This window comes from Herpailurus yagouaroundi, unplaced genomic scaffold (genome assembly GCF_014898765.1).
Source record: "Herpailurus yagouaroundi ecotype Mexico unplaced genomic scaffold, PumYag 190, whole genome shotgun sequence".
Taxonomy (NCBI): domain Eukaryota; kingdom Metazoa; phylum Chordata; class Mammalia; order Carnivora; family Felidae; genus Herpailurus; species Herpailurus yagouaroundi.
Genome location: NW_024412421.1, coordinates 4,207,077 through 4,224,055, shown reverse-complemented (window position 1 = coordinate 4,224,055; position 16,979 = coordinate 4,207,077). Strand labels below are relative to the sequence as shown.

Sequence of the window (16,979 nt, the reverse complement as noted above, 5' to 3'; positions counted from 1 at the left end):
AAAATAAAATAAAATAAAATAAAATAAAATAAAATAAAATAAAATAAAATAAAATAAAATTCCTAGTTGCAGGGTGCCTGGGTGGCTCAGTAGGTTGAGCATCCAGTTCTTCATTTCAGCTCAGGTCATGATCTCACAGTTCGTTGTAAGCGCAGAGCATGCTTGGGATTCTCTCTCTCTGCCCCTTTCCTGCCCTCTCTCACACAAATAAAACTTAAAAAAAAATCTTTTTTCAATTACTGGTTGCTTTCCCCCAGCCACCAAGTATTTGAAAATTACTTTTTAACCGAAAGTTAGTTTTGATGTTTCTATTGAAACAAAAAAATAAATAAAAAGGGGAAGCCTGGGTGGCTCAGTCAGTTAAGCATCCGGCTCAAGTCATGATCTCACAGTTTGTGGGTTCGAGCTCTGCGTCGGGCTCTGTGCTCACAGTGCAGAGCCTGCTTGGGATTCTCTCTCTCCCTCTCTCTCTGCCCCTCCCCTGCTCATGTGCTCTGTCTTTATCTCAAAATAAATAAATAAACACAAACAAACTAATAAGTAAATAAATGGGTCAATGAAGGTAGCTACATTCTCCAACAGAGATCAGCCTGGACTTTGCCCTTTTTTCAGAGCATCAAAGGGAAATACTCATAATGTGGAAATCCAGCTGTAATGAATTACCTCTAATGATATAAAATAAGTTTACAACGTATACGAAAGTGCTTTGTAGGCGACAGACTTCAGTGCTTCTACAGGAGCACTGTTAGTGCGACTGAACTGTTGTGGCAAGGGGGGGACCTCGTCTACCCCTTTTTGGCCCACATCACAGTGATTCAACAGAAAGGACGGAGCTCTGACTCAGCCAACAAGCATTCTTCAGTTCTGGGGATGAAGTGCTCTGTGAATCACTGCAATTGCATGAAGGGAACTACACACACCCCCTTCTCGTAGGACGTTGAGACCTAAGCATTTCTTTTTTTTTTAAATATTTTTTTAATGTTTATTTATTTTTGAGAGAGAGAGAGAGAGAGAGAGAGAGAGAGACAGACAGAGCGTGAGCAGGGGAGGGGCAGAGACAGAGGGAGACACAGAATCCGAAGCAGGCTCCAGGCTCCGAGCTGTCAGCACAGAACCCAATGTGGGGCTCGAACTCACTTAGTGTGAGATCATGACCTGAGGTGAAGTCAGACGCCCAACCGACTGAGCCACCCAGGCTCCCTGAGACCTAACAGCTACATACCTTCGTTTTGAAGACTGGCTGGAATTCTTTCAGAGCAGACAACAGTTTAATTTGAATTGAGGCCCTTTCAGCTTCTTTCCCATCTGCAAAAACATCGAAGAGGGCATCCAAGGCTTCCCCTGCCACCACGAGGGAGGGATCTTTAGTGGCAACCTCAAGCAGAAAGCACCCGATGGTCTGGAGACAACAAAACACAGTTATTGTCCAATATTCTAACCTCAGTTTCCAAAATCCATACTAACTTTGAACGTGGCAACAATTCACACATGGTCTTTTAAAACTTAGAAATGCCAGAGACAAATTTTTTTGAAAGAACGGAGGCACCTGGGTGGCTCAGTCAGTTGAGTGTCCAACTCTTGATTTCAGCTCTAATCATGATCTAATGGTTTTGTGAGTTTGAGCCCCGTGTTGGGCTCTGTGCTGACAGTGCAGAGCCTGCTTGGGATTCTCTCTCTCTTTCTCTCTCTCTCTGCCCCTCCCCTGCTCATGCTCTGTCTCTCTCAAAATAAATACACTTAAAAAAAATTTTTTTTAATCTTTGAAAAACTAAAAATTAAAGACTTCACATGTATTTATAAATACACCATGTATAATATAAACTAGATAAATTAAGTTTACATTCCTAAATAAAATAAGTTAAAATCCATAAATGATCTATGAGAGATTGACTTTGGAAATTAAATTTTTCCCATCTCCCTCAAAAAGCCTTTCCCTGTCAAGATGCAAATAAATATATGTTAAAAAAAAAAAAAAGAAGTACTTCCCTGTAATGATCTTTAACACCCATCCATACTTTGACAATTAGCTGGCTAATGAACAGGCCATTCCCAATCTGCAAAGAATTGTTCAAAAGTAAACTTACTTTGTTTTGGCTGTTCTCCTTCATCCTTTATGTCTTAAGGGTGATGTGCACATCTGGTACTATCAGTGGGAGAGTGGAAAGGCTAAGAATAGCGAGTCCAAGCTCCAGCTGTGACGTAAATAACAGCCTGACTCTTGGGACAGTTCATTACCCACTCTGGGCCCCAATTTCCTTATCTAAATTTAAGTTATACAGACAACCTCTAGGATAGTGTTTAGATTCAATATTCTATAATAAAATATGAAACACACAGTATCACGTAGGAAGTAGTCTTATTAAAAAGATTAGCCTGAATCTGAATCTAATCTAGCCTTTAGATCTAACCTCCAGTTTGCAGAAAATAGAGACAATAAAAGAACAAGCTTAACAACACAAGGAAGCAATCAGACAAATACAGAAGGTTGGACACTATGAGACAACCCTAGGAATTGAGGAAAAAAACAGGTGGTGGTAGGGGTGCCTGGCTGACTCAGCTGGTACAGTGTGTGACTCGTGATCTCAGGGTTTTGAGTTCAAGCCCCACGACGGGCATAGAGCTTACTCAAAAAGAAAGAAAGAGGGGCACCTGGGTGGCTCAGTCGGTTGAGCGGCCGACTTCGGCTCAGGTCATGATCTCGCGGTCCGTGAGTTCGAGCCCCACGTCGGGCTCTGTGCTGACAGCTCAGAGCCTGGAGCCTGTTTCAGATTCTGTGTCTCCCTCTCTCTGACCCTCCCCCGTACATGCTCTGTCTCTCTCTGTCTCAAAAATAAATAAACGTTAAAAAAAAAATTAAAGAAAGAAAGAAACAAACAAACAGGTAGTGGTAGGCACTGCCAGGGAGAAGTTTCCAGATTGAGAGAGGCTTAGAAGATCCACAACCAAACATAACACATAGACTTGACTTAAATCCTGCTTTAAATGAACTATCCATAAATAAATGTTTTTGAAACTGGAAAAAAATCTGAATATGGACCATGTATGAGATGTATTAAACAATGATTGCTGACTGTGTAAGGTGTGATAATGGTGGTTATGTCACAAACTGTCCCTGTTTTTAAGACATGCATACTGAACCAACAGGGGCAAAATACCATGATGCCTTTAATACCGAGCTTTAAAACATTTTTTAAAAAATGTTTATTTATTTTTGAGAGAGAGACAGAGTGTGAGTGGGGGAGGGGGAGAGAGAGAGGGAGACACAGAATCTGAAGCAGGCTCCAGGCTCCGAGCTGTCAGCACAGAGCCCGATGTAGGGCTTGAACCCACGAACCATGAGATCATGACCTGAGCTGAAGTCGGACGCTTAACCGATTGAGCCACTCAGGTGCCCCTCTGCTTTTCTTCATGTTTGGAAATGTGACTAAATACAAACATTCAAAAAAATCTGTTATGCCTGAGAAAAACTTGTTGCTCCGCTCAAGTGGACCTTGGGAATTACAGTGTTAAGGGGCGGGAAGTGATTAAACATGCACATGGTCGTACGCACACACAACCACACAGCTACATTCTCTCTCGTTTATGTGTCTATATATCTAGAATAACACAGAAGAAAGGGGTAACAGTGGCTGCCTCTCTACAGTTAAACTGGGGGGGCTTGGAAAGTTATAAAGGGAGAGTTTTTTCATTAATATTCTTTTTACTTGTCTGTTTCATTATGTGCATGTATCTTTTCAAAATAAGGTTCTTAAAAATGAGTCATGGTTGGGGTGCCTGGGTGGCTCAGTTGGTTGAACGTCCAACTTCGGCTCAGGTCATGACCTCATGGTTGGTGAGTCCAAGCCCCATGTCAGGCTCTGTGACATGTGCTGACATGTGCTCTGTGCTGACAGCTCAGAACCTGGAGACTGCTTCGGATTCTGTGTCTCCCTTTCTCTCTGCTCCTCACCCATTCATGCTTTGTCTCTCTCTCTCAAAATAAATAAACATTAAAAAAAAATGAGTCGTTGTAAAGTTGTAAGCAACTTAAGTACTTCCTAACAAATGGTTTACTACACATGAATTAGTAATTAATACTTCAGCAATTATTACCACAATGAAGGGTAACTTTACTATCACTGTCCTTTTAGTTACTAGTGATGCTGGGTCTCGAGCATATTAGTTCCTGAGCGACTGTGCCTCAATGAAGTGCTGGAAGCAAGTATGTTGAAGCTTGCGGCTTCAAATTTACGAAGTGGCATCAGAGGGGACTGTGTGGTACTGTTCGGAATGCACATTGGCCGGGCGTGCTAAGAGAACTGGCGAACGGTCCCTTCATCACTAGGAGAATGGAACATGCTCATATTTTATGTAACTGCAAAAGCAGAGGTACCTGAGGCAATGCTGAACTCGTCTTTCACTGCAGACAAGTTCATTTTTGAAAAAGTATCTCTGGAATAAAGTTAAACAGCAAAATGCAACTCAACTTTTCAAGTACCTATCTAATTCATGTAGGCAGATCAAGCCAAATTCAAAGGGCATATTTTAATAATGTACTTTAGTAAGCAAATTCTTTTTTTTTTTTCTTTTTTTTTTTTAACGTTTATTTATTTTTGAGACAGAGAGAGACAGAGCACGAATGGGGGAGGGTCAGAGAGAGGGAGACACAGAATCCGAAACAGGCTCCGGGCTCTGAGCTGTCAGCACAGAGCCCGACACGGGGCTCGAACTCACGGACCGCGAGATCATGACCTGAGCCGAAGTCGGCCGCTTAACCGACTGAGCCACCCAGGCGCCCCAGTAAGCAAATTCTTGATAGGATTTCTTCTCATGATGTCCACAGAAGTTTTTAAAAATCCCACACTGGGGTGCTTGAGTGGCTTAGCTGGTTGAGTGTCCGACTCTTGACTTTGGCTCAGGTCATGATCTTACCCTCATGAGATTGAGCCACTAGTCAGGCTCTGCACTGGGCATGAAGCCTGCTTGGGATTCTCTCTCCCTCTCCCTTTGCCTATCCCTCGCTCACTCATGTTCCCTCCTTCCCTCCCTCCCCCTCTCTCAGAAAAATAAAAAAAAAAAAATCCCACACCAACAATTACCCTGTTTCTAATGATTTAACATTTTACATTAGAAGCATGTTGTTTTACCTTAAGAGTTTCCAGTGTTCCATCTTCTTTGGCAAGGACGCTGCCAGTGATTCCTAAAATACTAACAACGTTTACTCTCACCCCTGTATTACTACTATGAATGCCGGCTGTGCACAATGTCATCAGCTGATCGGGAGTCATGCACTGTTGAAAAGGAAGAAGAGAGTATTTATGGTGTTAAACTCGACCAGTTCCAATAGTACGCACAACAGGACTGACAGGAATGTCACTAAGAAAAGTTATTACTTACTCTAATCGCTCCTAAATACAGCTGGTATTCTTGAACTAAGATGAGGCCTGTTCATGTCACTGTTATTACTCAATTTACCATAGTTGTAGGCCTGTAAGAGGGGCTTCATTTCCTATTAGTTTCATTTGAAGAAGACTTTTGGTCAGATGTACGCAGACTAAAGAGATTCAAATTTCTTTTTAACGTTAATCATAAGAACGTTTTGAAAATGTAAATAAAATCCTGTAGCTTTAATAAAAATTGGCTGAATCTATGCAAGAACTCACCCTGAGATGTGTGTGGTATGGTAAATTATTAGAGATTGTAAAAACCATGAAATTATATAGTGCTTCTGCCGTGTAGTGATAATTTTCATTTTAAGATAATCTGAACACATATGTGGACGCAGGTATCACAAGAGAATTCGAATATCATGTTGCCAGGCTATCACTTGTGAGGAGCAGCCCAGCATCGTAACTAAGGGCTTTGGATTTGGAATCTGACATCCTGAATTCACAACCTGGCTCTACTCCTTACCACTTAGCAATCCTGTGCAAAATACTTGACCCCACTAAGTTCTCCATTTCTCCATGAGTAATGCAGGGACAGTGATCACCATGCAGAGGGGCTAAGAGGATTAAGTAATGCACACAAAAATGCACATATGTATATACACACACACATATAAAATACTGAACAGGTTTTTTAATGTTTATTTATTTATTTTGAGAGTTGGAGGGGAAGAGAGAGAATCCAGAGAGAATCCCAACCAGGCTCTGCCGTGTCAGTGCAGAGCCTGACATGGGTCCTGACCTCACAAACTGTGACATCATGACTTGAGCTGAAATGAAGAGTAAAATGCCCAACTGACTGACCCAAGTGCCCCAAGATACTCAACAATTCTAAACAAGCTCCTTTCTGAATCATCTGCACTGCTTCTGCCAAATCTAAAGGAAATAGCTAATAGGCTCAGGTTTCTTAGAAAACAAATCCCACCAACCACAGGATTGTTCACAGCCAGAACAAGGCTGCTATGAATGATGAAGGCAGGCTGCTTTACTACCAGCATGACTCACAAACATTAAGTTGCCCAGTGTGCACAAACCTACAAGGTAGAGAACTAGACAGGGGAGCAGGACAGTCGCACTCCACTCTTAGTGCCGTCATTCAGCACCTCTAGTCCCTGGTTTCCTTTTTTTGTAAAGCATTAGAGAGCCAGGGTCCTTCTAGTTCTCAAATTCCATGCTCATGTCCAATACATAGCCAATCTGAAAATCTATGGCCTGAATATATATGAATGCCTAGACATTAACTGGGCATGAGCAGGGAGTAATTCTCTTTAAACATCAGACTGACCCAGTAAGCTACTGCTGAGGATCATGCAAAATCAATAAAAATACTTTATATTTCTATAGGCCCTACAGTATAGGGTCTTCTAATCCTCTCTCCATTATTACCATTCCCATTTCAAAGAAACTAAGGGTCAAAAGTTATGTTCTTAAAAGAAAATTCTCAAATATACAAAGAAAAAAAATTTAAGGTTTATATATTAAAGACCAACAGCGCATACTGTATTTGACAGAAAAGCACCAGAGACATTCTCACTATGCTGTGGACCAAGATAAAGTGTGGGAAGCACTGCTCTAGGGTGTGGCCATGGAGTAGAAGTAGGAAGGAAGACAAGATGGCCAGAGAAAGGGAGGTCCAGGAACTTCAAAGCCAGGTCACTTGGGGGAGCATCTATGTGGATCCTGAAGTCACCTAGAATCATGACAGGACTATTGAAGAGTAATAAAGCCCAACAGCAGGAATCTTTAAGGAACAAAGGGTGCCTTGGGCACCCTACGGATGGCTATAACCAAGAGAAGTGGGTGGTATGGTCTAATGACCTATTAATCAACACTGGAAGATTTTAGAAAGGAAGGAGCAAGGATGGTATAGCACACTTACTATAGCACACCCAAACTTAGTGTGCATGCCAATCCCTGGAGAATTTCTTCAAATATAGACCACTGGGCCCCTCCCCAAAGTTTCTGCTTAAGTCGACTGGGGGCGAGGCCCTAAGATTTGGCCTTATATATGAAGAAGAAAAAGACCACCACCAAAATAGCAAAACTGAGAAAACACAGGAACAGTTACAGAAAAAAACAAAACAAAACAAAACAAAAGGCCCTTAAAATACATAAAGAGACATCCAATCTTCCCAGAAGAAGAGAAATGCAAATTAGAATGAGATATAACTTCTCAGCTATCAAACTGGTTAAAATCCAACATTCTGACAATGTACTCTGCTGGTGTGGCTCCAGCAAAATAGGCACTCTCACTGCTGGTGGAGATTCAAGAAGGCTCAAAGTCTAAGGAGGGGACTACAGCAGTAATTAGCAAAATTAGAACTCCATCTCTTCTCTGACCCAGCAAGCCCACTTCTAGGCATCTATCCCCAAGACTCAATGGCAAAACCACAAAATAACATCTGTAAAAAAGTTATTTGCTGCGGTTCTATTTATAATAGCAAAGACTGACTGGAAAGTAAAATACCCACCAATAGCAGACAGGTTGAATGAATAAGGAACACCTACACGACGGAGTAAATAATATGAAGCTGTAAAACAAGATGTAAGAGGGGAGCCTGGGTGGCTCAGTTTGTTAAGCATCTGACTCTTGATTTCAGCTCAGGTCATGGTCTCATGGTTTGTGGGATCGAGCCCTGTGTCAAGCTCTGTGCTGACAGCCTAGAGCCTGCTTGGGATTCTCTCTCCCCCTCTCCCTCCAATCCTCCCCAACTTGTGCACATGGTCTCTCTTGCACACAATCTCTCTCTCAAAAGAAATAAATTTAAAAAAAAAAAGAAAGAAAGAAATGAGAAAGATACCTATGTACTATGATGATTAATAAAGGAGGGAAAAACAGCAAGGGGCAGAAGCACTACTTTGAAGAAAGGGCTGAAATACAAAGGCCTACATATTTGCTTATGTTTTTAAAATAAGAACAATAGAATGAGGGGCGCCTGGGTGGCGCAGTCGGTTAAGCGTCCGACTTCAGCCAGGTCACGATCTCGCGGTCCGTGAGTTCGAGCCCCGCGTCGGGCTCTGGGCTGATGGCTTGGAGCCTGGAGCCTGTTTCCGATTCTGTGTCTCCCTCTCTCTCTGCCCCTCCCCCGTTCATGCTCTGTCTCTCTCTGTCCCAAAAATAAATAAATGTTGAAAAAAAAATTTTTTTTTAAATAAATAAAATAAAAAAGAACGATAGAATGATAAATCAAAAACCAAAATGGATGGTTACCAGAAAGGGAAGAACAGGGCCAAAGGGATACATTTTGAAGTGTACAGCTCAGTGGCAGGAAGTACTTTCACACTGTTGTGCAACCAGCCATCACCCATCCACCCCCAGAACTCCATCCCCTTAAACAGGACGCCCCTACTCTCTCCTTCCCCTAACCCCTGACAGCCATTGTTCTACATTCTGTCCTTATGAATTTAACCGTCCTAGGTACCTCATAAATGGAATCATACAATATTTGTCCTTTGTGTTTGGTTTATTTCACTTAATGTAATGTCTTCAAGGTTCACCTAGGTGATAGTATTACAATTGCGTTCCTTTTTAAAGCTGAAAAATATCCCATCGTATGTATATATTATATTTTCCTCTGAATATATCTTGTTTCAGTTTTTCTGTGTGTGTGTGTGTGTGTGTGTTTTTTTTTTGAACTAGGCTCCATGCCCAACATGGGCCTCAAACTCACAACCCTGAGATTAAGAGTCTCATGCTCTACCGACTGAGCCAGCCGCTCCAACCTGTTTCAGTTTTGTTACTGAAACTGTGTAAAATAAAAATTAGAGCAAAATGAGAAAAGGACTCTTAAAAAAAGGAAAGCTAAAACAATTGAAACTAACTTTATAACAAGCCACAAAGAGAATTTTTTCAAGCAACTTTAAAACACAGCAATTTGTACAGTCTTGGAGGAATTTTTCCTAAGGACAAGAAGAATCACAAAGAAATCTTAAACTACATTCAGTTGTGTTACTGTTAGCAATAACAGCATTGTTTTCTTGAAACTATTAAATACATTCTGTAGGATAAAGCAAATAATTTCAACATCACTAAGAAGCAAGATTTGCAGTACAAAAAAGATACAATTATCTATCAAAAGTTAAGTAAAAATACTTTAGCCTTTTTACTTAAACTGGAAATGTCAGTATGACATTGCGATTTATTTTTTCTCTTCGCATGAAATTCTTATTTCCTAGCTATTTCCGCTAAAAAAGTCCAGAAGCAAAGACAACATAGCAAAAGTATTCCAAAACTTAGTTTCCCACTAAAGATATTAGGGCTGCTGGGGAAAATGACTCCAGGTTTCAAGCAGGAAAAGTACAAGATGAGTCTGGGACAGCTGCTTGTACCCAAGAAGCTCTCAAATCTAGTGGGCTCAGGAGCCACAGAGAAGAGACTTCTACTACCAACAGATGGGATCATTTCTTTTCTTTTCTTTCTTTTTTTTTTTTTAGAGGGAGAGAGAGAGAGAGAGAGAGGGCAAGCAAGAGGGACAGAAGGAGACAGAATCCTAAGCAGGCTTCACACTCAGCACATGGGCTTAATCCCATGACCCTGGGATCATGACCTGACTCGAAATCAATAATCAGACACTTAATCGACTAAGCCACTCAAGAGACAGAAAGTTTTTCTCTATAGTAGAATCACAGCTAATAAATGTAAAAAAAATGACAAGATTAGAATGTGTCCGTTTTGCAACCACTGATAAAATAACGGATCTAGACAACAGTAATCCCTGCTGGCTACAACCACTAAGGAATCCACTGATTAATCTTAACATCACTATTTATGAAAATACATAATTTGTGATAGGAAAGTAGAAAATACAGACAACACTATGAATTATTCTTGCCAAAAAATTTGATCCCAAATCTAATTAAGGCTCTAGACCTAGCTTCCTAGGATATACGGACCACAGAGGGACACATTAACATTACCATTGTTAGCAACCAGCCAAATCTCAGAATGAGAAAAATTCTTCAAGACAAATAACAGGTTCTTCAGTAAATAAATAGAAAAGGGAGAGGGGGGTTGGTAGGGGAAATGTTTTAAATTAAGAGATTTAAGAACCTGTGAATATACTAAAAACCACTGAATGGCACACTTCAAATGGATGAATCGTATGGTATGTGAATTAAATCTCACTAAAGCCGTTAAAAAAAAAAATTGAAACAGAAGTATCAACCAAAAGCAATGTGTAGATCTTGTTTGGGTTCTGATCTAAACAAAAGCAACTGAAAAAGACATTTTCAGTTCAGTCAGAAAACACTGAACTCAGACTGCATATATCAAATGATGATAAAGCAATGTCTGTTAATTTGGGGGTAATGGTACTGTGGTCATGTTTTTTAAAAGTCCATTTTCTGTCACAGACACGTAATGAAGCACATAATAAAATACTTATGGGTGAAATAAACACAATTTGCTTTAAAGCAGTCCAGGTAACAAAAACAAAGCGTAAGGGAGATAAAGAGAACAAGAAGGCCAGGATGTTGCCAACTCAGTGACACCTGTGGTTGGTGATACTATTATCTTTGCTTTTAGAGATGTTTGAAAATTTCCTTAATAAAAAGCAAAAAATAAAAGTGAGAAAGCACCTATCACAGAGATGCCTGTGGATCACTGTGGAGGGTCAGGAGGCATGCTTGAAAATTTCTGTAAACTGTTACAGAAGACCGATGGCTTTCAGAGAACATATTTGTGACCTGTACGTCAACCAAGTTACATCGATAAAAAAGATTGTGTGTGTTGGTGGCACTGGCGGGAAGAAGGAAAATATTTTACTTTTTATTTTAAGCACATATGATTTCTCTTTACAAGGATCATACGTTACTCTTCAAACAAATAGTTTTAATATGTTTTTTTAATGTTTATTTTTATTTTTGAGAGAAAGAGTGGGTGCAAGTGGGGAAGGGGCAGAGAGAGAGGGATAGAGGATCCAAAGTGGGCTCTGCGCTGACAGCAGAATACCCGACGTGGAGCTCGAACTCATGAACCATGAGATCATGAGCCGAGCCGAAGTCAGACGCTTAACCAACTGAGCCACCTAGGCGTCCCCCCAAAATAAATACTTAAAAAAAAAAAGTTATTAGCTTTGCCTCCATAATGCAGAATCTTTGCTGGTTTCATATAAAAATTTTTAAGAATCTTACCTGAGAAATGTTCTTGGAGGCCATTGTTTGCAAAAGGGCCCTCAAGGCACTACTTATGGCTTCTAGAAAGTCAACATGCTTAGCAAAATCTAAAACACAAAAGTGAAATACACATTTGTCTTTCTCTAAGACAAGTTACTTTGTAGGAAAAGAAACAATCAAAACACCGCATGTTAAATCTTAATATATGCTATTATAATTAACACTTTTGATATTGAGCCCGAATTTCCACAGTTCCTTGTGAGCTACATACTTGAGTTTGAAAAGACGTCCACAATTGAAATAATCATAACAAGGGAGCATTCTGCAGATAGTCCTTGCCTTCCAGACACTGGATTTTCATTTGATTTCCTTCTTTAGCACGTGCTAAGCCTGAGCTAGCTTTCATAGATGGAATTCAGCCTTGCACAGGTTGCCATCACAGTGCTAGGCAGAACTAGCATGGAGATGTCTCCCAAATCAGAGTACTTCCTCACCGACCTAAGTCCACTACGTAGTCAACAACTGTTGTTTGCACAGGGCTAGGCCACTACACCTCCATGGCTTCAATGGTTTCTATGGTTTTGACTGACCCAACTTCCCCTTCCCATTCCTGCTCACTTTTACTCTTTTCTCACTGTCCCTTCTTCCGACACAGGACAAATGGAACAGCAGCAACAAACAATTATGTTTACAGTTATACAGAAGGGTGTGGGTCACCCAGGCAGGCTAGCTCTCTAATGTCTTAGGTGGGAAGGGAAAGTGATGAATTTGCTGTGGTAGATTATACATTTTTTTTTTTTTTACATTTATTTATTTTTGAGAGACAGAGCACAAATGGGGGAGGGACAGAGAGAGGAGACACAGAATCTGAAGCAGGCTCCAGGCTCTGAGCTGTCAGCACAGAGCCTGACGCGGGGCTCAAACCCACAAACCACAAGATCATGACCTGAGCTGAAGTCGGATGCTCAACCGACTGAGCCACCCAGGAGCCCCTGCTGTGGTAGATTATATATTAAATAGCAACAATGGTACTTCCATTTCTGCATGATCTTCCCAAGCCTTGCCACATCCCATAAAGATGTAAAATCTACTTCCCCTCCCCTTGAATCTGGGGGGGGGACTTTGTGACTTCTATAAGCAACAGGAAACATGAACACGACAGGCTAGGTCGTAAAAGGCACCACGGCTTGCACCTGACTCACATGTGTTTGCTCTTTTTTCTCTTTCAACTCTTACCCTTGGAACCCAGCCACCATGTTATAAGGAAGCCTAGGTCATATGAAGAGGTCACCTATGGGTGTTCCGGCTGACAGCCCCTGAGCCAACTATCAACGTATGAGTGAACAAGACTTCAGAAGTTCTGCCTTCCAGTTTTCTGGCAGAAACCCTAGAGTTTCTCAACCCTAGCACCATGGACATTTTGGACCAAACAATTCTTTGGGGTCCCTTCTACACTGTAGGGTATAAGAGCAGCATCCCTGGCTTCTCCCCTCTAGATAACAGCAGCAACCCCCAAGTTATAAGAACAAAAAATACCTCCAGACATTGCCAAATGTTCCCTGTGGGGAAAAATTGCCCCTAGTTGAGAACCCCTGGCCTAGACATTGTGGAGTAGAGACAAACCATCTCTGACCTATAGAAACCCTGAGAAAAACTCATGAGTATTGTTTTAAGCCACAAAGTTTTGGGGTGCTTTGCTATATGGTAACAGATACCTTGGCTTTCTGCCTCCTGCTGCCTGGGGCCCTAGAAAGGTTCCAACCAATGTCCTTTTCTGGACTGCCTGCATGAGAACGTGCCAGCTTCTGCACAGATTTGAATCAAATCTGCGTATTTTATTTTTTTGACCTTCCTTTTCAGATATATGTTACATACTGAAGTAGGGAGTTCCTGTAAGTTTCACAGAACATACACTAAGCTTTAGGATCAGACAGACCTGGGATGGAATCACAGAACATACACTAAGCTTTAGGATCAGACAGACCTGGGATGGAATCCTGCCTTTGACTTTATATGACCTCTCATGTTGGCCTCTGGTCAAATGTTACCTCCTCGGAGAGGCCTTTCAACGTAAACCCATCTAATACGGCACCTGAACCAATTACGCTGTCATTTTTTCTTCCTACATAAAATTACATTAAATCTCTGAGATTGTAAGTTCCGTGAGCACAGTGGTCTTGCTTATCTCATCCACGCCTGGATCCCTCAGACCTGGAGAGTGGAACATGGCATAAAGCGTTCAATAAATATAGCTAAAGAAATGAATGCCCCAGAAGGAGTTCCTCAACCTCTCTAAATCTCAGCTTCCTTATCAGGAGGGTGGGGTAATAAGGCCTTGCTCATACAGCCTAGCACCTAAAAGGCACTCAAAAATCGGTGTAAGGTCATTACTAATAAAATTCAAAAAGTCACCATACTGGCTCTGAAAAGTAAGTTATATTTATATTTGATTACAGCTATTAAGTGTAGCCCTAGACACTCATGAACTGCACATAAAACAATTAAACAACAGCATGAAGAAATAACTCAATACAAACTAGAACACACTCGAAACAATTTTTTTCTTTCTTCCATTCTAAGAAAAATAACCATTACTTTAGATTCAAAACACTAATCTAAACCACACTACTATTTTACATTATGTGCAATTTATACTTTCCCTAAATTAAGGATTATTATTTGGATGACTTTTATTTAATTCACATTTCTGGTCATTTATCCATTTTGGGAAAGGAATTTCAAACTACCCTGCCTTTCTGAGAAATTCCCAGTAAAAGGTCAACACATATGGTATTGTTGAAGAAATTAAGTAAAGGTCAATAGAAGTTAAACAAAAGAGGTGACTAAAATGTCTTTCCCCTCAACTTTGTTCGGCATGTAAGAATTTGTAGCACATCTTAATGCAGGTAAATAATCAACTCACAAGTAATTAGGCAGCAAATTTTATTTAGGCGAATTGTTCAGACTGATTTTCAATTGCCTTCTCTCCCTCCCTCCCTGTCTTCCTTCCTTGAAAGTTTATTTGAGAGAGTGTGGGGGAGGGGCAGAAAGAGAGGGAGAGAGAATCCCAAGCAGGCCCTGTGCTGTCAGCACACAGCCTCACGTGGGGCTCGAACTCATAAACCGTGAAATCATGACCAGAGCTGAAGTTGGACGCTTAACTGACTAAGCCACCCAGGCACCCCCCAGAACCGTAGTTCAGCATTAAAAGTAAAGTAAGTTAAGGGCACCTGGGTGACTCAGTCAGTTGAGTGAGTGACTTCGGCCCAGGTCACAATCTTGCGGTTCATGAGTTCAAGCCCCACATCAGGCTCTGTACTGACAGCTCAGAGCTTGAGACCTACTTTGGATTCTGTGTCTCCCTCTCTCTCTGCCCTTCCCCCGCTTGCACACTCTCTCTCTCTCTCAAAAATAAGTAAAAACATTTAAAATTTTTAAAAAAGTAAAATTAAGTTAGGCAGAGTTGTATGATCCTCATATATTTAATGTTCAGACATAATAACACAAGAAGTTAGAGACATTTAGCCCCATCCTCCACAAAATTCTCCAATAACAGTTCAAACCACCCACCTAAAACCCACAAGGTTATGTAACTTAATAAATCTCTGTTTAAAAGGAATTTTAGAATACCATCTCTAAATACAAGCAATTATCCTCTATCAAAAATTTCATTCTGATAAGAAAAGGTTATGTCAACAATACCCTGAACTTGGAATTTACTTAAAGCGTTTAATTCTAGTTTCCTACAGTTCAGAAACTTTCCATTATTTTTCCAAGGCTGAACTTAGTCTCATTTTCCTGTGATCTTCCAGGTAATAAATGTGCAAGCATCAGGGACCACAAATAGCCAGCTGAACTGGGAGAAGCATACCTGTTTTCTGCACAGCAAAGGCACAGCATATGTGCACTTACTCAAGTGAAACACTCTTTCTGCTAGTTGGAGATGGGGCTTCCAGTACCTTAACTGGACTCCCACTGAAGAAATGGCTCAGAGGCAAGACATGACAGTTTGTTCTGCCAGTGAGGCAGACAGGATCCCCTCTGGTTAGGCAGGTCTTAGAAGCAGTGATAGGCTTGGATAGGTCATGCTCCCCTGGGAGCATGGCTGTGCACAATCCCATTTGGCCCAGCTCCCTACAGGGCACCCATGTGAATGGGTGGATGGGAGAGGGCCTGAGCAACAGTAGCCCCCTCCCTCCCATGGGACATTCAGCTGGGCTGACAGGAGCCACAATGTCAGCAAAAGTCAGATAAAATATCCCCCTCTCCAGTGACCACCCCCCCCAACACCATCCAAATCTCCGCCTGGTTCATAAGACTGGGAGACAAACACAAAGCTACAGCGGGGGCGCCTGGGTGGCTCATTCGGTTAAGCTTCCCACTCCTGATTTTGGCTCAGGTCATGACTCTCACGGCTTGTGAGTTCGAGCCCCACATTAGGCTCTGCACTGACAGTATGGAGCCTGCTCAGGATTTTCAGTGTCTGTCTCTCAAAAATAAACAAACATTGGGGGAAAAAAAAAAAGCTACAGTTATCTGGCCACCTCACGCTGACAAGTCACTTCTGTAGCCAGAGCTTGCCCAGTCCTGTCCATATCGTGTGTTAGGTGTGGCTGGGCACAGTTTTCACATGATCGCACCGGTGAAAGAATGCACAGCCTGAGATCACTGGAAAATTACATCTGCTGACTAACAAATGTTGGAAGGTCAGGAGAGACAGAATAACTATGTACGGGTTTCTGAACATTTACTCAATTTTTAAAAATGACGTAGAACTTCTGAAACATGCACTATTAAAAGCACAGTACCTCATATTAACTTGATGGAGTGCAAAATAGATGTCTAAAAGAACTGGGAATCGGGTGCCTGGCTGGCTCAATCAGAGTTGCAAATGACTCTTATCTCGGGGTTGAGTTTGAGCCCTATGTTGGGTGGAGAGATTACTTAAAAATAAAATATTTAAAAATAATAATTTAAAAATCTTTAAAACAAAGAACTGGGGAGCAACTCTCGAATGAATGTTTATACAGACACTTGCATTTAGTCAAAATTGACCATGTTTTGATCTTTTAAGAGTTTCAACTTTTTTTTTTTGAAGTCTTATTTATATAAGTGATCTCTACCCCCAACATGGGGCTCAAACTCATGACCCCAAATCAAGAGACACATGCTCCTCTGAGCCAGCCTGGTTCCCCTAAGAGTTTCAGCTCTTGACTTAATGATGTGTCTAAGAAGAGGAGAGATACGTCAAATAAATACTTTACAATGAGATTTGTGAGTAATACACCAATGGTAACACAGCGAGGTTACGTCTTATTTGGTGGTTAAATTCTAAGGTTAGTACAGAAAGCAAATATTATATATCTTCAAGTTTACCCTCAAAAACTCCCTAAAGACACTCTGAAATTGAGGATCTGAGAGCAGCAGATTCATATCTCC

General features: G+C 41.2%; 1 protein-coding gene across 7 annotated transcripts in view; it reads right to left on the bottom strand.

The window, feature by feature from the left end:
• HEATR3 (HEAT repeat containing 3) overlaps positions 1-16,979 on the bottom strand; it is a 69,577-nt gene that overhangs the window by 33,879 nt on the left and 18,719 nt on the right. For 6 of the 7 annotated variants that reach the window (XM_040497978.1, XM_040497979.1, XM_040497982.1 and 3 more), the window contains exons 12-14: positions 11,559-11,647; positions 5,127-5,270; positions 1,223-1,399 (exon numbers count right to left, since the gene is read on the bottom strand). In XM_040497978.1, coding sequence (XP_040353912.1) covers positions 1,223-1,399; positions 5,127-5,270; positions 11,559-11,647 — 410 coding nt within the window. The remainder of the gene's footprint in view (positions 1-1,222; positions 1,400-5,126; positions 5,271-11,558; positions 11,648-16,979) is intronic. The other variant, XM_040497980.1, reaches the window with a different exon arrangement.